The 19,903-nt window shown below is 40.2% G+C and overlaps 2 protein-coding genes across 2 annotated transcripts; both read right to left on the bottom strand.

Moving 5' to 3' along the window:
• Nucleotides 1-7,212: 7,212 nt before the first annotated feature.
• Nucleotides 7,213-8,264, bottom strand: LOC122029897 (zinc finger protein ZAT1-like). Its single transcript, XM_042589037.1, has one exon. The coding sequence runs from the start codon at nucleotides 8,262-8,264 to the stop codon at nucleotides 7,395-7,397; it is 870 nt and encodes a 289-aa protein (XP_042444971.1). The 3' UTR covers nucleotides 7,213-7,394.
• A 1,356-nt stretch (nucleotides 8,265-9,620) lies between these two features.
• LOC122029637 (protein NONRESPONDING TO OXYLIPINS 2, mitochondrial-like) lies at nucleotides 9,621-11,209 on the bottom strand. Its single transcript, XM_042588709.1, has 3 exons — nucleotides 10,997-11,209; nucleotides 10,769-10,890; nucleotides 9,621-9,865 (listed from the first exon to the last, which is right to left on the bottom strand). Exons 1-3 carry the CDS (start codon nucleotides 11,164-11,166, stop codon nucleotides 9,846-9,848), a joined length of 312 nt encoding a protein of 103 aa, XP_042444643.1. The 5' UTR covers nucleotides 11,167-11,209; the 3' UTR covers nucleotides 9,621-9,845.
• Nucleotides 11,210-19,903: the final 8,694 nt, after the last annotated feature.

Below are 19,903 nucleotides of genomic sequence, written 5' to 3' on the forward strand. Positions count from 1 at the left end.
AATAAGGAGGCCCACCGATGCCTGTGTGAGAGAGAAGACGAAGATTGAGATGTTATAGGGATAACCCAAGAGTTCTCTGATGTCGTCACTCTGACGCTCAAGTTAGGATTTAGGTGAAGTGAAGAAGAAGATGAATAATATGAAAGTCCTTGGTAATGATGTATGCATACCTCTTCTTATGAGGGTTGACTACCTTTTATAGGATTGAAGTCATCCGCCATGTTTTCCTCCTTTCTTGCAATCGTTATCATGTTCCCAAAAATAAATGACCATTACAACTCATTTATTCTAGAGTAAATAGTTCTGTTTTCTTCCTTTCTTCCGATAACGATTGTGTTGTCCACGTCTTCAATGAATAATAGTTCATCGTTTTAATTCTTGACAATTTGAGTCATTTTCAGTTTAGCCAGAGGGAGCTCTAAAACTGAATCGAGAGCTAAGAGTCGGCAGTTGAGAGTTGAGAGTTGGGAGTCGAGAGTCGAGAGTCAAGAGCTAGTAGTGGGAGTCGGTAATCGGGAGTTGAGAGCTGGCAGTCGGGAGCTAGCGCACAACTCCCTTGACTTGTGTCTGCCACCTCGCCAAGATGGTTGGCCTTTTTAGCCACGTGGCCTTCGTTAATTACCCTTGTATCACTACTCTCCTCTTAAGTATAGTCGAAAGAGGCGAAAGATCGACTAATTGGACTAGTATGATGTGACAGGGCATTTTCTTTTATCCTGATTATCTGGATATGTGGCAAAGAACAAATCTTAGACATAATCTTTACCAAGATCTGGGCCTTAATTGTGGCCCCGCCTCTTAAATATGGGGCATGCCTTATTAGCTTTGGCTTCCGAGTTCTGAAGGTGTCATTAACTCCAAGGTTATATTACATTAATGTGAGATGCCCCTCAGTAGGGAAGATTGATCATCTATTTCAATGTAATGATTATTATGTATTGTCATAATCTGTGTTTTGATGGAACGATCGGTGATTTTTCTTACGAGGATTGCTGTCATTTTGTGCAACTCTTGTTTTGTGTTTACATTGATCTTCTTCGTCTTTGATTCAAGTTCTCTGCATTTCTGTCTTTGAGTAAGTCCTTTCTCTCCCCATTGTTAAATGTTTACCAGCCTATCCTTAGCCTTCCTTTTCCTTGCCAACGCTTGTATCCTGGTATTGGTCTTGTGATGGTTGTGGGGTCTTTGTCTATTCCTTGGTACTGGTTTTTAAAATCTAGTTTTATCAATGCTTCATTAGTTCAAATAAGGGCTACCTATAAGAATCTAGCTGACCATGTCTTAATATTGTTGGATTTTGAGAGATGTCCTAACACAATCGTCTTATAGTTTTTACTATTTATTTGATAAATATATATTCACTATTTGGGTGCACATTCTTTATGTATATGATTGGATCTTAAACTCATGTACTGAATGTTCGCGATACGATTCATAGCATGAGGGAACTTGTGATTGGATCATAACTTGTGAGCATTTCTACATGTGTAATTATAAATGTATTGGAATATTTCCTAGTCGATGAATTGATGAGTTCGAACATCATCGATTCTGATAAATTAGCATGAGTTATACTCTTTGGTTTGACCAATCAACTGTTTTCTCACTGGCAGGACAAAGTGAGTGTCGAGAGTTAAACGTGGATGCTAGTTATGGTAATTAGTTCATTTGAGTGACCTGCTATAAGACTTCATATTATTTTCTTCATATATATAAATATGTCTGTAAAGTTCTTACTGCAGCATAAGTGCAAGTTTCTTTCGATTTGAGGTATACAAATAATCTTGGTCATAGAGACTTATACTTTGACATCTTAAGCAAACATCTCATTAAGGTGTGGATCTGGGATAATTGGGTATAAGTTAAAGTGCTCGAAGGTGTTTGGATAGCCCACAAAGGATTCACCGCTCCTTGCGAGGAGACATATACCCTATGGCCACTTGTTAGGATTATTACTCAAAGTCTTTGGCCAAAACATCACATGTTAAGAGTGTGAGACTCTTGTACACATGTATAAGTAATTTGAATCCGTAAAACGAAGAAGTATTACTTAGCTAGATGTGACATAGTCAGTCTAATGGGAACAAGACACATAGAAATTCCTATTTGAACTAGAAGTTGTTCGTAGTATAGATAAGCCACTCACATTATGGTGTGACAATAGTGGAGCAGTGGCTAATTCGAAGGAACCTCATAGTCACAAGAGATCAAAGCATATTGAAAGAAAGTACCATTTGATTCGAGAGATAGAGCAAAAGGCGACACTTCTAGTCTTAAGATTAAGTCTGCTGATAACCTTGTCGATCCATTCACCAAGACACTGCTTATAAAAATGTTTGAAAGGCATATAATGAATATCAGACTTAGAGATATGTCCCACGTGCTTTAGGGCTAGTGGGAGATTGTTGGGGATAGTGCCCTTAAAGATTTGTAAACGTACTATATTTTTATTTTTAATAAATGTGACGCTTATTATTGAACATTTTTGCTTGAAATTCATTATCTTGAATATCATAGTAAAATCCCTAGTTTATTGGATGTAACCATAATTTTAGTATATATAAGAGTCATATATATACAAGAGGATTAAAATTATAGATAATAAACTTAAACTGAGTTTGTGATAAAATTAATTAAAGTATGGGTCTTTAATTAAAGCATTACTAATGCGGCCCAAGAATATTATGAATATGACCATCTTATCTAGACCATTGATGTAGAGACATCTAGATGGGGGCATTCATATGCAATGAGATTATATAGGACTTGGATCAATTTAATTATTTATTTTATAATTAATTCCGTTATTAATATAAAATTTTAATTAAATCATAAGATGATCATAGATGGATAAATCTTAATCCTGATGTAATTATAGACTCCTATTCATTCTAATATGATTCTTAATTTGCTTGTTTAAAGTTTGAATTATGCATTCTCAACACTTGCATTTTAGATTTATATTTGAAATGATTGGCTGGGAATATGAATTCACAGACACGGAATCCATTCCTTTCCCTCATTTGTTAATTCTAGAATTGAGTGTTGGACTCAACTAATTTATAATTATTTTATAAATTAAACCACTCATTAGTGAATTAATGGTAGATGAGGATAAAAAGTAATTAGAGAGGAAAATGGAATATTTCTAGCTCCAAATTATGAATTGTCAATAGAGGATTAATCCATATGTAATAATTAAATCAATGGATTAAAAGTAAAATATGCCATAATGAAAAAGAATATAATTTTATATTTTTAGTGGAGTAATAATGGAATTAATAAGTTGGATAAATTAATTAAAGAGTTTAATCATTTATCTAATTTATTGGAGCTTTTAGTTATAGATCTATGGTCCACGGTATGCTTTTTTAATAATCGATGGACTAGAAATACAATTTATAAATCAAATGAAAAAATATTACCATATATTCAAAGGCTTGTAGATAAATATATTAAATATGATTAGATCGAAATTGCAATTATGCGATAATTATAAATTTGGATTATTATGGTAATATCTAAATACGTATTAATAATATCCTAATCTAAATCATAATTATGAGATAATTATAAATTTGGATTATTATGGTAATATCCAAATAGATCCTAATCATAATTATGAGATAATTATAAATCTGGATTATTATGGTAATATCTAAATAGGTATTAATAATATCCTAATATAAATCATAATTATGAGATAATTATAAATTTACATTATTATGGTAATATCCAAATAGATCCTAATCGTAATTATGAGATAATTATAAATTTAGATTATTATGGTAATATTCAAATAGATATTAATAATATTATAATATATTGAGAATATATGATACGTTATTGAATATCTAAAAGAGAATATCTAATTTAAAAAAAAAAAATGAGGATTGAGAATCTGATTGAGGCTAGAACAAGTCTTAGGGTTTTGAATACTATAAATCCAGATATGTTCTAGTATCAAGTTGAGCAAGTTGACGTTTTTATGTATTGAAAATTACATAGAGAAAATACATTTTGATTTCTAGTCATGTGTTTTGGAGTGCCTACACACTGTCATCGGCACCAAGGATTGTACTAGAAAATTGTGATTTCTATGCTAGGGTTGCTTTTCGCATCCCCTTTGACATGCCTTTCCGTCCGATCCCACCTTATATTTTAATTTTCTTTTATTTCTATCTTTTTTCATCGATCCTTTTCACTATTATTCTCAGTCACTTTATGTGTTTTCACTAATCCCTATACACCTTCTATTTCATTTTTCGTTTTTTAATCCCTTTTTTAAATTTTGATCAATTTTTCAAAATAATTTTTTATTATATATTTATAATGTGTTGTTTATTTTTAGTTATAAATTTTAGAAGTTATAATACTCAAGCTCGAAGGATGAGTAATTTAAGGAGACGAAAGGTTCTGACGTGTGTAAGTATTTGGAGGGGGTAATTTAAAGGGAGAGAGGTGTTTTAACATGTGTAAAGGATTGAAGGGTGAGTAATTTAAGGGAGAGAGGTGTTTTGACATGTGTCAAGGATTTGAGGGTAAGTAATTTAAAGAGAGTGAGAAGTTCTGACATGTGTCAAGAGTTGGAAGTGAAATAATTTAAAGAGATAAAAGATTTTGATATGTGTCAAGGATTGGAAGTAGAGTAATTTAAAGGGATGAAAGATTTTGACATATGTCAAGGGTTAAAAGAGAGGTAATTTAAAGGGATAAGAGATTTTGACATGTGTCAAGGCTTGGAAGGGGGGTAATTCAAAAGGATGAGAGATTTTGACATGTGTCAAACATAGAAGGGATAATTTAAAGAGAATGGAGGTTCTGATATATGTCATGAAGATGCGTAATTTAAAGGGAGAGGGTGTTTTGAAAAAATAAAAAAATAATAAACAAAATTGATTAAAAAAATAAAATTAAATAAAATTTTAAAAATAATAACCAAAATTAATTAAAAAATAAAACTAAATAAAAATTAAATAAAATTTAAAATATATAAGTATTGATGCTAAATTAATTTAAAAATAAAACTAAATAAAAAATAAATAAAATTTAAAAATAAAAAAAATTAAAAAAAATATAAGTATTGATGAAAAAATAATAAATAAAATTAATTTAAAAATAAAACTAAAGGAGATAGGCATGGGTTCGGAGATTTTTTTCAAGGATGGACCGAGTTCGGGGTGGGTATGGGGAAATTATCCCCATCCCTGAACTCGCCCCAAAAATAATAATAATAATAATATTAATATTAATATAATATTATTTTTAAAATATTAATAATAATATTGATAATAATATTAATATTAAAAATTTTAAAATATTAATAATAAAATTATTATTAATACTGATATTAATATTAATAGTAAAATAATAATAATATTAAATTAATTTGGGGATGAAAGCGGAGATGGGGCCGAGGATGGGGATTTGATCCCCGATGGTTCGGGTTTGGGGATTCCCCGAACCCGAAAAAGTGGGGATGGCGACGGGGATGAAATTCAGGGGCGGGGATGGAAATGACAAATCCGTCCCCGTCCCACCCCATTGCCATTCCTAATCTGACTGAACCGTTTTTGATAATCTTTTAGCAATTTCTTGACCCTCTGTTTGCCTTTTTATACCTCCAACTAGTAGTGAAATGTTATAGGAACATAGTTATAAATTCCTCAAAGGTACAAATGTAGGAAGCAGGAAGTTAACTAAATCATTTTTGTGCTGGGTCGAGATGGTTGTCAGAAAGACCCGACACTTAATGTCATTTGTATATGGGTGTAATATAGGCATTTTTCAACTTGTAGATGTGATCTTCCAGATTAGTAGTTTCATTGTACTCCTCGATCTTAATGCCCGAAAATGCCAAGTTAATTCATCTTGAAGGATCCTGACATAAAAGGTAGGACCCAGAGGAGTTTTTGATTTGCTTGATAGGAGGATCCTTTTGTTTGATGGATTTTGATGTGGGATTTCTCCATAAGATTCCATAGACCCCTCTCGTGCCACTGACATGCCCTCGAAGGTGGGGATCGCTACAGAAGGCATTTCCCTTGGTAGGGTTGTCCTAGGGTTAGGTATTTGTGGCACCTTCGATGATCCAATAGGGACTCCATTAGGGGGGCGTTATGGTCGGTGCTTATTGCTATGATTGCCCTTGCAACACTGCTTATACCATCGTGGAGGCCAACTTGTTGAAATCTTCAATTGCCATGGTGATAACGTTTGACGTACTAGTGTCTTCCATCTCAACTTCCTAACTTAGGTCTTAACTCAGTTTTTTCCACAGACGATACCAAGATAATCTTGTCCGAGAATGTCGATGGATGAATCACCGATGAGTTAGCATCAATGTTGATTTGACCGTCAGTCATCAAGCTACCAGAAGACAACAAGGAGGTCCATCGATGCCTGTGTAGGAGAGAAGGTGAAGACTGAGTTAGAGGGACAATCCGGGAGTTCCCCGGTGTTGTCACTCCGGCCTTCAAGTTAAGATTTAAGTGGCGTGAAGATGAAGATGAAGATGAAGATGCACAGTATGAGAGTCCTTGGGAATGATGAATGAATACCTCTTCTTATGAGGGTCGACTACCTTTTATAGGATTGAGGTCATCTACCACATTTTCCTCTTTTCTTGAGATCATTATCATGTTCCTGAAATAAATGATCATTATAGCACATTTGTTCCGGAATAAATAGTTGTGTTTTTCACCTTTCTCACCATAACGGTTGTGTTGCTCACGTTTTCAATGAATAATGGTTCGTCGTTTTAATTCTTGACAACTAGGGTAATTATTAGTTTAATCAGAAGAAGCCCAAAAACAGAGTCGATAGTTGGGAGTTGAGAGTTGAGAACTAAGAGCTAGCAGCTAGGAGTTGGTAGTCAAAAGTCGGGAGTTGAGAGCTGACAACCAGGAGTCGGTAGCCTAAAGGCGGGATTTAATGCACAACTTCCTTAACTTATGCTTACCAACCGCCAAGATGATTGACCTCTTTAGCCACGTGGTTTTCATTTATTATCCCTATATCAATCTAAAACTCGAGTACCAAGCCCAATTTCCTCTCCCGTCCGTCTCCTTTTGGGCCCAACCTAGCTGGACCTGGGTCAGCCTGGCCCACATGTCCCGACCTCTTAATTTATCGTAGATTATCACGGGTATCATCACAATCGATATGTTTGTTGACACAAGAAAATAGTTAGTTGAACTTACACGTTACTAATTCAAGGAAGTAGTTGAGTAGTTCATGATCTTTTAAATCTTATAAAAGAACTAAAGAACAATTCTAAGGAAGCAGCAAGAACACAGTTCGCTTGCAAAAATTCAAACTCTGTTTCAAGTTTGTTTAACCCCCAAAGCTGAGATTTTTATATTGTATAGAGAAGAATTTTACCTTTAATGTCCTTAAAAATGGCGTCTTTGGGAGAGCTCCGAGCATTTTGACGCGAGCTCCGATGCGACAGAGACGGCGGAGAGCTCGGTTTCTTCCTCCGATGGAGCTGGGTGATTGATGTCTACGAAGCCGCCAAGCGAAGTGGTGGAGGCGGCAAGATGGGATCTTTTATGGCCGCCGAGGGCCTGGCCGGAGATGAAGGTCCTGGGGCAGTAAGGGCAGTGGTAGAGCTGGGCAGTGGTGGCGGGCTTTGGATCGCCGACGTGGATTCCGACTCCGGCGGTGGTCGTGGTGCACTCTGTTCCTTTTCTTTTATGGATCGCACGATGGCCACCGAGCGCTTGGTACGATTTGAAGGACTTCCGGCAAGTGTCGCACTGATACTTGGTCCTCTTCGGGCACGATTTACTGGCGGCGAGCGGCGGAAGTTCGCCGTCGTTTTCGTACTCTTTTTCCTCGCTTCCGTAGTGAATCTCCTCCTCGTCGACGGACTGGCAGCGCTTCGTTACCGTCTTGGACCAAGCGTCGCGCGAGAGCAACATGAGGCAGAACGCGACGTCCTCCTCCCGGACGCTATCGGAGACGGAGCTGCGCGGCTCGGTCTCGCCGGAGAGATCTTCTTTTCGGCGAGGACGATCCAGCCGCCGCTGGAACGACTCCTCCTCCTCCTCCTCGCTCTCCCCGACATGGGAGGATCCGCCGCGGAAGCTTCGGCGCCTGGTCCGGTTCTCCCACGTCGCCGCTTCCGGGAAGACCCTCGAGGAAGCGAACGGCGACGCTGTCCTCAGCCTCCGCTGCACGACGTGAGATCGCATATGGCCGCCGAGAGCGCGTCCACTGGAGAATCGTCGGAAGCAGAGCCCGCACCTGTGCCCCTCCATGCCCAGCCTCAAAGATCGGATCTTTATACTCTTTCCGACTCCAAAACTCCAACTTGAATCCACCGCACTCTGCAACTGGAGAGCGACAAGACAGGAAGAAGGAGATGCAGATCGGATCAGCATAGAACGTACGCCATGGCTTGGCTGGTGCCTCGCCGAGCCAGCGAAGTCGCCACTGGAAGCGGAAGGAGCAGCAGCTGTCGAGATATCGTTGGAGGCCTGACCCGGCTAATGAGCATATGCCTGAACCGTGAACCGGGTCGATTTGGTACAAGTGCATTCTTCCTCTCAGCTTAGCTTAGATTCAATATAAAAATATACAGTATCAAAATATATCAATTTTTTTAGTATTCTGAAAATTTTGATATTATATCGTATTAATTTTTTTTAGTATTAATATAAAATTTATACTAAAATTTTTAATATATCATACTCATACTAAAATTTTCCTATATATAATCTATATCAAAATTTTAGTATATTAAAAATTCTATATATAAAAATTCTGGCACATATGAAATATTTTTATATCAAATTTTTTAATACTGTAATGGTATATGAGTTAATGGTTTGATATACCGTATTTTCTAGGAGCGTAAATGAATCGAAAATTAGCCTATGTCTATAGATGTTTATTCCAATAAATCTTGAGCTTAAATTTTAATAGGTGTAAAATATTTCATTGAATATTTAACCTTTCCATACAAATAGTCATTATGTTAAAATAAAATATCCTCTATAATTTATCTACCTATATCATACCATCTATACTAATCCTTTAAAGTGAATAATATCACTTTCTACTTCGAAAGCAAATGAATCAATTCACTTTATGAACTTTTACTTGAAATAATATTTAATACATATTTAAAATTATCAAATTTAAAATGGACTAAAGCATGTTTCATATTTTTTCAAACTAAATTTGATAATTTCTTCAACCTAAATTTAAACTTATAATATTTTATTTAATTAATCAAATTTAAATTTGGATTATCTTTACATAATTTTAATCTAAATAACTCTAACCAAATTTGAATTTAAATCCTTTAAATTATAATTCAATTTTGCTTGAATCAAAATTCAAACCAAATTCGAATTTTATAGTCAACAAAATTCCTTATATGTTTGAGATTCGAAACGAATTCGAATATCATATATATTTTTTAATATCAAAGTCAAATATCAATATTTTCATATTATTCATCATTGGTTTGCACTCCTAAATTCATCTAATTACATAACAGACGGCCCTTAAACTCATTTAAAAGGATTCTAATTGTAGTTTGATTACAACTGTTTGATCCATTCAGTCCTAAGCAACTCAGACCAATATAAATTTAGCAAAATAAATAATAAGTAAGGAAAAAAATTGAAGCTTTATTCAACTCATTTAATGGTTAATATCGTACATGGCAAGAATTCATAATAACACAGTTCTGCTAAGGTATGATCCAGTTAACATCTCCACAAAGAACGAAAGAAAGAAGAAATACAAAATAGCCATCCTGATTTTGATAAAATTGGCAGTTGCAAGAAAAACCAGTTCTGAACTTCGACAGCCAGTGGATCATCAGTGCTTCATGTGTCGTCGATTCCATCTGCAAGAGGACAGTAGTGTTTATAATAGAGATAGACTGAATGCATATGTTCTATATTTAAGCTTGACAAAGGTGAAACCACAGAGTTTGGGAGATGGTTGCACAATCGAATGCAACAACAGTTTCCTGCCACACTTATGCTCTAACAGATTCTTCTCAATGTTTCAAAGTTATAAAAACTATAGACCAGCATCGTATGGAAAAATACATTGGATTAACAATGAACATCATAATCATTCACAACACAAAGGCTAACTATTCTTCATATTCATCAGAAAATTGATAGTAGTATATTTTGAGTCTGGTGCAACAACAATAATGACTTTTTAAAGAAATAATTAAGAGGAGTTAGAAGCTTTGTCGGAGTATATACTGCCTATTGATACATTATGATCTATAGGATGTTCATCATATATCTAACTTGAAGTCTTGAATCTTCACACAAAGAACTAGTTCTTTCATAGTTCAAACAAGAAGAACATATCACGTAAAAAAGATAAATAAAAAGCAAATCCTTGTCAATCAGTACTTAGTGTATGTGTCATAGACAAGCAATCCTCTATCATGAATGATGACATGAAACCACTATCTGAGCTTTACTTATCTTTGTCAAATTTGGCATCTCAATGAGCACTTGATACTGGCAGCAATTCAAATCGGGATGTTCTTCACAATGCAGAATCTTAAGTTGCCGATGTATTTAGTTTTCTAGCTAATCAGTTTTAAGAAATTATGTGATAAACTATGTTCTTGACTGGATTGAGATCTAAGCCATTTCAGAATTCGAGTGAAGCAAAAACAGAATTAGGGTATTAAAATCTATAGGGAACAACTATAAGCAAGGGTAGTGATTACCACAAAAACATGTCAACAACATTTAAACTCCAGGATAGCCAGGAATACCCTGTGAAATAGCACGGCAACACCGAGAAGTCGAGCTCAGGCACGAGGACAATCTTGCCACCGCCACCGCGCTGTGAAGCGGGAGAAGAGACCCACTGCAGCACCCCAGCTGCGCAGGAAACCTTCAAAATCGGCCGCAAAAAATCCAATCTTTAGCGCCAAGAAGACCAACGAAGGAGGCAAACATAAAACGCTGAACGAGAAACAAAAGGATGAAGCTTGACGAACCTGGAAAAGGGCGGGAAGCGGCGATCAGGAGCAGGAAACGCTGAAGCAGCGGCCGGCTGGCGAGACGAGGAAGCAAGACGGGCCGCTGCTTTCGACCTCGAACTCGAAAGGCAAGCCTGGATCCCGCTGAGCGAGGCGCGGCTTAGGGATCGGAATCCAGCTGAAGCCATGAGAGATTGAGGAAACTTTGGGGAAAGCGGCAGTAGTTAATTAGGGTTTTTAGCTCGTTTCGGAATTGGCATTGATTTGAGCCGGTTTAGGTCCAGTACACCGCGGGCCACAGTTAGTTATCCAAGTCAAGCGTACAATTTGAGCTCAAACTCAATTAAATAATCTTTGAAATTCAAATTATCATGAAAGAGGAGATTGATCCCTCCTCAACCTAGATAGAGAAGAAAAATCCTAGAATAATCGATCAAGTTCTTCTATCAAGATCTTCTGGTCTATGATCTCGAATTTTTTCTTGATCTTTTCTATAATTTGCATATTAGATGATAGTCAAAATTCAATCAAAATTGATTATGATTTTTTTTAGATTTATTTTCCTATCTAAATTATAATTTCACGTCAAGCCAGACAGCCGGAAGTTATCGACGATGGACATATTATATGGTATCGAGCAGGAGACGGCCTGCCCACCGTCGATAACTTTTGACCGTCTAACTTAACTCAAAATTATAATTTAAATAGGAAGATGAACATAGAAAAAATCATAATCAATTTATCAATTTTAATTAGATTCTAGTCATGATCAATGTAAATTATAGAAAAACTAAAAAAGAATTAAGAATTATGACCAAAGAATCTAAACTCTATGATTCTCAAGTTAGTCAAGCGAGAGTTAAAGTATTAGATGACCATCATAGATGATCAATCACTACATTATCCTTAATAGTAAAGTAATATAAATGTCAACAATCGAACGACACATTGGCATTTGAATCATAATTTGTATGTGAGCCTAACAAAGACCTTTTGTTAAAATGCGAGATCAAAGTCATAATTTCATCAATAACTTGTAACTTTTGGATTAAGAAAATATGTATCACCGCCCCATTGTGCCTCTCATATTGAGTTGTGTATTCATATAGAAATTCCAATTATCTATGTGCGTGTAAGATTAGGAAATTTCAGAGTTTGGATCCTTTGTTCTGAACTCATGTGTTCCTACTATTCCTACTCACTGATCGGACATATCAAATCTCATCCCAAGAATATTGTGTACATCACAAGGGATGTTGCACATATTTTAAAGATGACACGATCATCTGATCAACAAGAGGACAAGAAGACACGTGAGTTTGGGATAGAGGATAACTCAAAATTCCAACACTTCGATTAACAAGAATGGATCAGGAATTACAGGTGGGCTAAGCACCAAAATAAAATTAACAAAGAGAAAAAAACGGAAGAAAGAGCGCATTAATTCTTAAGGTTTTTTTTTTTAAAAAATCTAATCTTTTTTTTAAAATTTATTCTCTTCCACGTAGCCTCACTTCCACCTCTCACACACAAGCCTCCACACAAGAATAGTATCTTGTTAGGATTAAAAGAATTCATATATATTCATAATTATATATGTAAAATATCGAAAATAGGCAAAACACCATAAGGAAATTTTTTAGAATTTTTGAAAATTTTCTGAGAATTTTTCGGAGACCGTATGATGTAGGTTATGGGGATAAAAACTAGACCCCGGGAAAACCTGTTTAGGTTATCCCATTTAAGCGAGGAAAAGTTTGATTTCTTTTCCTTTTTGTTTTTCTTTTTCCATATTTTATTTTCCGCCGTTTTCTTTACTCTTGCGCCTCCTCTTCTCTCGATTTTCCCCAATGTCGTGCCCTAACCACCCTTCCCAACCGGCGTCGCAAAACTGCCTTCTCCTCTTACCCTTTTTGCTCCCGCGACACCAAACCTTTCCGCTTCATCTTCTGCCCGACGCCGTCTGTGCCCTAGCCATCGTCTTGGTCGGCCTTCTCCACGCTGAGTCCTAGTTTCCCGACGCCGACTTCTTCCTCTCTGCTGCATCTCTGCACAGCGCCACCGCCCCTCTCTGATCTCCTCAGGGCCAGCCACCGAGATTTCCCTCTGCCCACTGCTCTCTACTCTGTCGGTCGTCGCCTTGTCGAGCACCGACGCAAGGATTTCCTCCTCGCCGGCACGGATCTACTGATCGCCCCAAATCCGTCCGATTTTTTCCCTTTGCCCTAGTGCTTCCTTTGCGTGCCACTGCCTCTGTGCCACTTTTCCCTTCACAGGTTGATCTGTGGCCAAGCGAAAGAAGTCGCCAATCTAACTTCAAGACCAGCGCTGGATCTCAGCCTCGGTCTGGTGTGAAGTTGCCGACAGTGAGCAAGGTGATCAAACCACAAGGTGAGCTTTGATTTGGTCTTGCATGGTTGAGGATGTACACACTGTGAATTAGACATTTGGTTTGTTCTAGGTGCTGATTTGGAAGGGTTGACCTGTTAGGCAACGACTCCACCTCGATCCGGTTAGGATTATTGGCAGCAACTTCGCCTAGGACTAACTACTGTGCTCCAACAGCGGATCTTCTCCGGCTGTGATTTGAGGTGAAAATGTAGGATTTTGATACATTTTGTAGGAATTGGGATACGTATTGTAGTTAGATGATCATGTTGATTAGGGGTTTCCCTAATTAGGCGTGAGTATTTTATTTAGCTGTTTAATTCATATGAGTTGTAGCTAAATAAAGATGTATATATATTGGTGACATAGGACTTTGATACGAGACGAGCATCTCGACGTTGAATTTGACTGGATTGGACCTGCTATTTGAGGCGAGTACCTTGACTTATCTTTGATAATATCATGTTGATATGTTTAGTAGGTTATAACCTTTAGTAATGATTATGTTCGTCTTTGCTTTGGTTGGTCACTACCCGATACCTGTTACATGTAGAGCCGTCAATTTGGGTTGGACCCGTCGGGTTGGCCCGCCCCGCCAAATAATTTAAGCGGGTTGGGTTGAAATTTTATCACCCAAGCCCACCACGGGCCGACCCGCCTAGGCCCGCGATGGGCTTGGGTTGGCCCGTGGGGTTGAGAAACACATGTAAGCTAAGTTTTTTTGCCAATTTATTAGCTTTCTTTTTATAATTTTGAAATAAAAATAATACTTTTTATCTCACATAACTACTCGTTTGTGTTCATTTATATGTAAAATATATGTCTATGGATACATTTGGTTGATGAAATATTTTCGAAGTAAAACGTTGAAAATATAAAATATTTTTTAATTTTTTTTAAAAAAAATGATAGGCCCGCGGGTTGGCCCGCTAAACCCGCAACCCGCCTTAGATTGGGTTGGGTTGGAAATTTCCCAACCCGCCAAGTTGACGAGTCGGCCCGCCACGGGCCGACCCGCCCCGCCATGGGTTGACCCGTTTGAACGCTCAAGTTACGTGCTTGTTTTGTTTACTTATTATGCACTTCATGTTAGTACATACTTGATTATACATGCTTATAGGGGTAGTGACACAACCATGTATTTATTATGTTCAAGATCTAGATTTTTATACCTTATCTGGTCTGTGTACCTTTGATTTGGTTCATTGTCCTATGGTACACATTTTATATATATATGGATGTTGTTATGCTGTTCAGGATTTTGTCATGTTTAGTGTCATGCATCATTCGCATGATTGCATGCTGCGCGATAGTCTGCTCCATTATTATTGAGCACATCACCAGTTTCATCTCTGTCGGTGCTCTGCTGGTCCGCTCATGGATAGCGTGACGCAGCGTGGTAGCACGTCAGTTTTGCTCTGTCGATGCTCCATTGGTCCACTCATGGGTAGTGTGATGCAGCGTGGTAGCACGTCAGGGATCCCTCCCCGTCATCGTGTACCGGGAGATGAGAGCATTGTGTTCCCCCACTTATGATTTGGGGTAGGAGGATAGGTGTACTCCGACAGCATCCCGTCCACTCGGTCACTTATCAGGAGCAGCGATGGTAGAGTGTACGGTTGTCACATCCCTACCCACTTGGTCTCACCATCGTGTGTGAGATGGCTGACTGGCGTCAGGGGTGACCATGTCATTGGCATCATATGCATTGATGCATTTACTAATTGTGTTTGTTGCACTTATATGCTGCATTTGAATGGACGTATATGTTTGACATGCATACAGGATTTATGACACTCTTTGTCTGGTGACCTGAATATTCTGATAGGAGGCCCTGGTGAGTACAGTTTTTTTCAGCCTTTTCTATTGTGCATTTCCAGCTTTTGTCCAGGAGACTGTATTCCATAGTTATTACTATTTGTTATAGTTTACTATACATGTCAACTAAGTATCTGTTGAGTTGTTGAACTCACCCCTGTGGACACTATCTTTTCAGATACCAAGTTGTTTATGGAGTCGCTTGGAGTATCCTGCCTGTCGATTCCCACGTCACATCAGGAGACTTGCCGTTCCCATTTATGTTTTATTGGGTTTTTATGTATCAGTGTATTTAGCCTTGTGCTCCGGTTTTATTTCTGGAGTGTTGTTTTATTGTGTTGTGTAAGCCTAGCCAGCTAGCAGTCTTTGTTTTTAATTTGTATATGTTGTCCATTGTATTCCGCTATGTTTGGTTTTGGTACATCCGAGTGGGCTGTTAGATTTACATATAATTGTGTGGTTGTGTTTTTATTGTATCAGCTGAGTAGGCTGCATATAAACTGCGTGGTTGTGTGTATATTCCAGCCGCCTGTGGCTAAGGTATATTATGTATGTAGAAATGGTTCAGATTGTCACTCGTACAGGGGAGATGTTGCCGGAATTTCCTCTGGCAAGGACTCCTCTGGGGCGATCACTTGGCTACCAGGATTCATAAACTCTAGTACTTAGCCTGGAGGTCTAGAGTTCAAATCCTGGGGAAGGCAAAAATCCACTGGCCAGGGGTGGGAAGACCTAGTGAGTAACGGTATGGCCGAGGGTCGTCGGTCGACGACATAAGGGGTCGTCAATTGGGCCGCCAGTTGGGCCACCCAAAGGGACCGCCAAGGGGCCACCAGTTGGGTCGCCCAAGGGGTCGAGGGGTCGGGTCGTTACAGTATAATATTGTCAACTCAGAGTTTAAACCCTCATAGTTTTATTTTTGAGCTCTATTCAAAACATTTCATACCAATGGATATATTTTTCTCTTATAAATTCATGATCTTTCTCATGTGTTTTCAATGTAAACTTTGTTTACAACCTTGTAACCCTAATAATCTCCCCCTCAAATAAATGACCACAGGCCCCCTCAAGTGGAAAGTCTATCCGTTTGACATTCGATCCTTGACCCATTAGGTTTTCCTGCCTCTCGGTCCAACCAACCTACTAAGACTTCCTTACCCCTCGGTCCAACTAACTTATTAGGTCTTCTTTTCTTAGCCATAACTAGGGCTTCTTTGCCTGTTTGTCCACTAGGACTTCTTATCTAGTGTCTGATCTTCTTGATCCAAACACGGGAGTGTTGGGGTTATGAGTTTGACACGGATGTGTTCTTTAGATATTTTCACAAAACGTGCGGAGCGGAAAAATAAAAATATAATAAATTCCTAATTTATTACAATACACACCCACGTATGCAAGATACAACACGTGAAAACATAAGCGCAAAATAAAATTTAATAAAATAAAAGAATAGCAATTATTCTACGCGTATCTTATGGATGATGCGAAGGAAAGGGCATCTACTTTAGTGACATTCACAAACCTCGCATCTATTCGTATCCATGTCGAGATCTTCAAGAAAATTCCGATGGGCAATAAGGTTCGCCTCCAATCAGTACTAGCCAAGCGTGGAGGTGATGCAATACAAGAGGAGAAGAAGAAGTGGAGAAGCTTTGGAAGAAAAATCTCCCTTGGCTTCTTGGTGGCCGACGACAAGGAGAGGAGAGGAGAGGAGAGGAGAGAGAGGGTGTCTTGGGGTTTTCAAAACCTAAACCAATGAATCTATGTTGATATGTTTCTCCTCATAGAGGAGTATTTATAACCTCTACATGACTTGGGTAGCAATCATCTCCTCAACACAATAAGCAAAATCAAACCGATCCATTACCATTAAGAATAAGTTTGGTTCAAAACCAAACTATCTTGGTTCATAATCAAACCAAACCTATTTGGTTTATTATTAAATTAAGTTGTTTGATAACTGATCCTATCCGAGCGCTGAGTCGATGGACGCTGGGCACGTGGCGCACTTCCAGATGATGACGTGGATCTCTGACTGGCCGTATGGATCTCCGGCGAACCTGCAAGGAAGTCGAACCGGGAAGGGGTTCCCGGCGACGACCCTCTGACGCTCAAGTCAAGCAAGAGGAAAATGATGAAGTGGCTCCAAAGATGAGAGATCGCGTACCTCCGGCGGAGTCTGAGGGCTCTTATATAGAGCTGTGGGGAGGCTTATGCACACCTACCGAGGCGTACACGTGTCCTTTACCATACCTTAGTATGGGTTTACCAGAGGAGCATGTCTGACACCATACTGCTACAGTCCGAGCACCTCTCTGATGGGACAGCAGAACCTTCTGTCGTAGGATTCTGTGTATGGCTTGGTCGTCGAACATGCCTGTTATGAGAAGATGTTCCCCAATGTCCCCTTGTCCTTGTCTCCTTTTTCCCCGAGCCGAGCGTCCATCCGCTCGGCTAGCATCGGTCCGACCGGGCGTGGGTATCGGTCCGACCGGGTGCTCGGCTGAGACTGTTCCTTCACAACATTGATGCTTTACGCTTCGGCCGAGCGGGCTACCCGCTCGGCCCGGCAACCTTGTTCACCATGAGAGTCGGAAACCCGACTCCCCGTCGGGTTGTCTTTGATTCCGCTAGGACCCGTTCGGCCGGTTGACCCGACCCTTCTCCAATCGGATGTACCTCATGCTGACCCTTTTGACTTCTGACCTTCACGTGTCATTGGCTCCCCACAAAGGGGGTCCCCCGTCCTTACTGCCGGATCACTTGCCTCCCCTTCAAATCTAGTCGAATGAGGCAATTAGTCCGACTGACTGGACCGCCAGTCACGCCGAGCAGCGTCTCTGTGAAACTATCCTTCGCTCGACCCCCACGGGGGTAGCTACCTTAGTCAACGCCGACATTCCTCAGATCTCTTCGAAATTTGCGACAATCTTCGACATTAAGGTCGGGCATGCGCTCTGTGCCTCGTGAAGGCGCTCATTAAATGCACTCCAGTGGCCGAATGCCACGTGGCGCTGCTGCCATCATCGTACGGCGGCGGCGTCATGGGCGATGAGACCGAGGCGGTTTAAAATGGACGGCCTGATGGGTGCTTCGGTTCCCGTGACCTGCATCCGACGGTGGAGGCCGCTCAGACTCAACCCTATAAAGCCTTCTCCTTCTCCCCCTTCTCGCCGCATTTGTGCCTTCTTGTGCTCCATCGCTTCCTCTGGCGTTTCAGACTTCCGATGATCCCGCTTTTCCGTTTCCGGCGATCTCCAGCCTCCTCCTTTCGATCCTCAGCTTCTTTGTAAGGTCCTTACCCCTTCTCTGTTATCCTCGTGTTTTTTGCCGAGTTCTCGCTCTCTGGTTGCTGCATTGTTTGTCATCTTCTTCTTTCTATCATTTGCCTCTCCTCGTCTTTTGTGGTTTCGTCCGTTCGGACAATGGTCAGTTCCTCTCAGCCTCAAGACCCAGCCCTCAGCCCGTGGTATACCACCATGGAGTCTCGCTTCGATCGGCGCGACGCCGATATTCTGATGGACAATTTTGACATCCCTTCTGATTTCGAACTTATCTTACCCTCCCCCTCCGCTCGGCCACACAAACCGCCGCACGGAGCTTTCTGTGTTTTCCGTGACCAGTTCATAGTCGGTCTGCGCTTTCCAATCCATCCCTTTATCGTAGAAGTTTGTAATTTTTTCGGCATTCCGCTCGGAAGCTTAGTCCCTAACACCTTCCGCCTTCTATGCGGCGTTGTTGTCTTGTTCAAAATCCACAACATTCCCCTCCGACCGGAGGTCTTCTATTATTTTTATTATCCTAAACAATCCGAGCTGGGTACTTACATGTTCCTGTCTCGGCCCGATTTAGTCTTCTTTAATAAACTGCCCTCTTCCAATAAATATTGGAAAGAGTATTACTTCTATCTGCGTCTTCCCGAACGGGCTTCTTTCCGAACCCAGTGGCAGATCGGACCGCCAACCTCCCCTGAGCTAAAGAGGTTCAAGACCCGACCGAACTATCTTCACGCTGCCAACATGCTAGCCGGTCTGAAGTTTGACATCAACAAGTTCTTACCTGAAGGGGTGATGTACATATTTGGCCTGAGTCCGATCTGGACTCCCCTCCCGAGCGGCTTCGGTAAGAATTTTACTTGTACATTTGCCTTGATTGCTAACTGATTTTCTCCTTTTTCCTTTGCAGCGGACATTGTCATGGAGTCCGTGACGACCGAAATTTTGAAGAGGAAAACGGCGGCGCTCGAGGCCGCAGCTGCCAAAGAGATGGAGCAACTGGGCATCACCCCGGTCGGCTCTAACGAAGGAGAGAGCGAAACGAATGCGGGGGAGTCGGCCGCTCAGGCTTCTCTCCCGGAGCCGGCGGTTGGCATAACTTCTAGCCGAGGGCCTTCCGTCCGGGAGGAAGGCTCCGCTCAGGAGGAAGAGCGCCCTCTTCGACAAAAGAGGCGCCGAGCGGAGACACCACTTCGATCGGCCACTTCTGCGGTCCAGCCGTCTGAGCGGACCACCGCCGATTCTCGTGGCAAAGCCCCAACGGTTAAGGCAATCTCGTCCGATCGGACCCCATCCCAACTGGGCGCGTCCGCGGATCCCCTCGAGGCCATACCTGTCAGCGCTCTTCCGCCCTCTCCCCGCCGAGTCCAACGCTCGGCCATTTTGTCTCAGTTTTCTGCACCAGCCTCCGATCCTTCCCCAGCTTCCGCCCAGATAACTCCCG

This window comes from Zingiber officinale, chromosome 10B (assembly GCF_018446385.1).
Source record: "Zingiber officinale cultivar Zhangliang chromosome 10B, Zo_v1.1, whole genome shotgun sequence".
Taxonomy (NCBI): domain Eukaryota; kingdom Viridiplantae; phylum Streptophyta; class Magnoliopsida; order Zingiberales; family Zingiberaceae; genus Zingiber; species Zingiber officinale.

Excerpts from the sequence above, each read along its gene's own strand:
- LOC122029897 (XM_042589037.1), bottom strand. The coding sequence starts at position 8,264 with ATGGAGGGGCACAGGTGCGGGCTCTGCTTCCGACGATTCTCCAGTGGA.
- LOC122029637 (XM_042588709.1), bottom strand. The coding sequence starts at position 11,166 with ATGGCTTCAGCTGGATTCCGATCCCTAAGCCGCGCCTCGCTCAGCGGG. Across the intron at positions 10,891-10,996 it reads CGCTTCCCGCCCTTTTCCAG|GTTTCCTGCGCAGCTGGGGT; the intron begins GTTCGTCAAGCT and ends CCGATTTTGAAG. Across the intron at positions 9,866-10,768 it reads TTGCCGTGCTATTTCACAGG|ATGGAATCGACGACACATGA; the intron begins GTATTCCTGGCT and ends GTCCTCTTGCAG.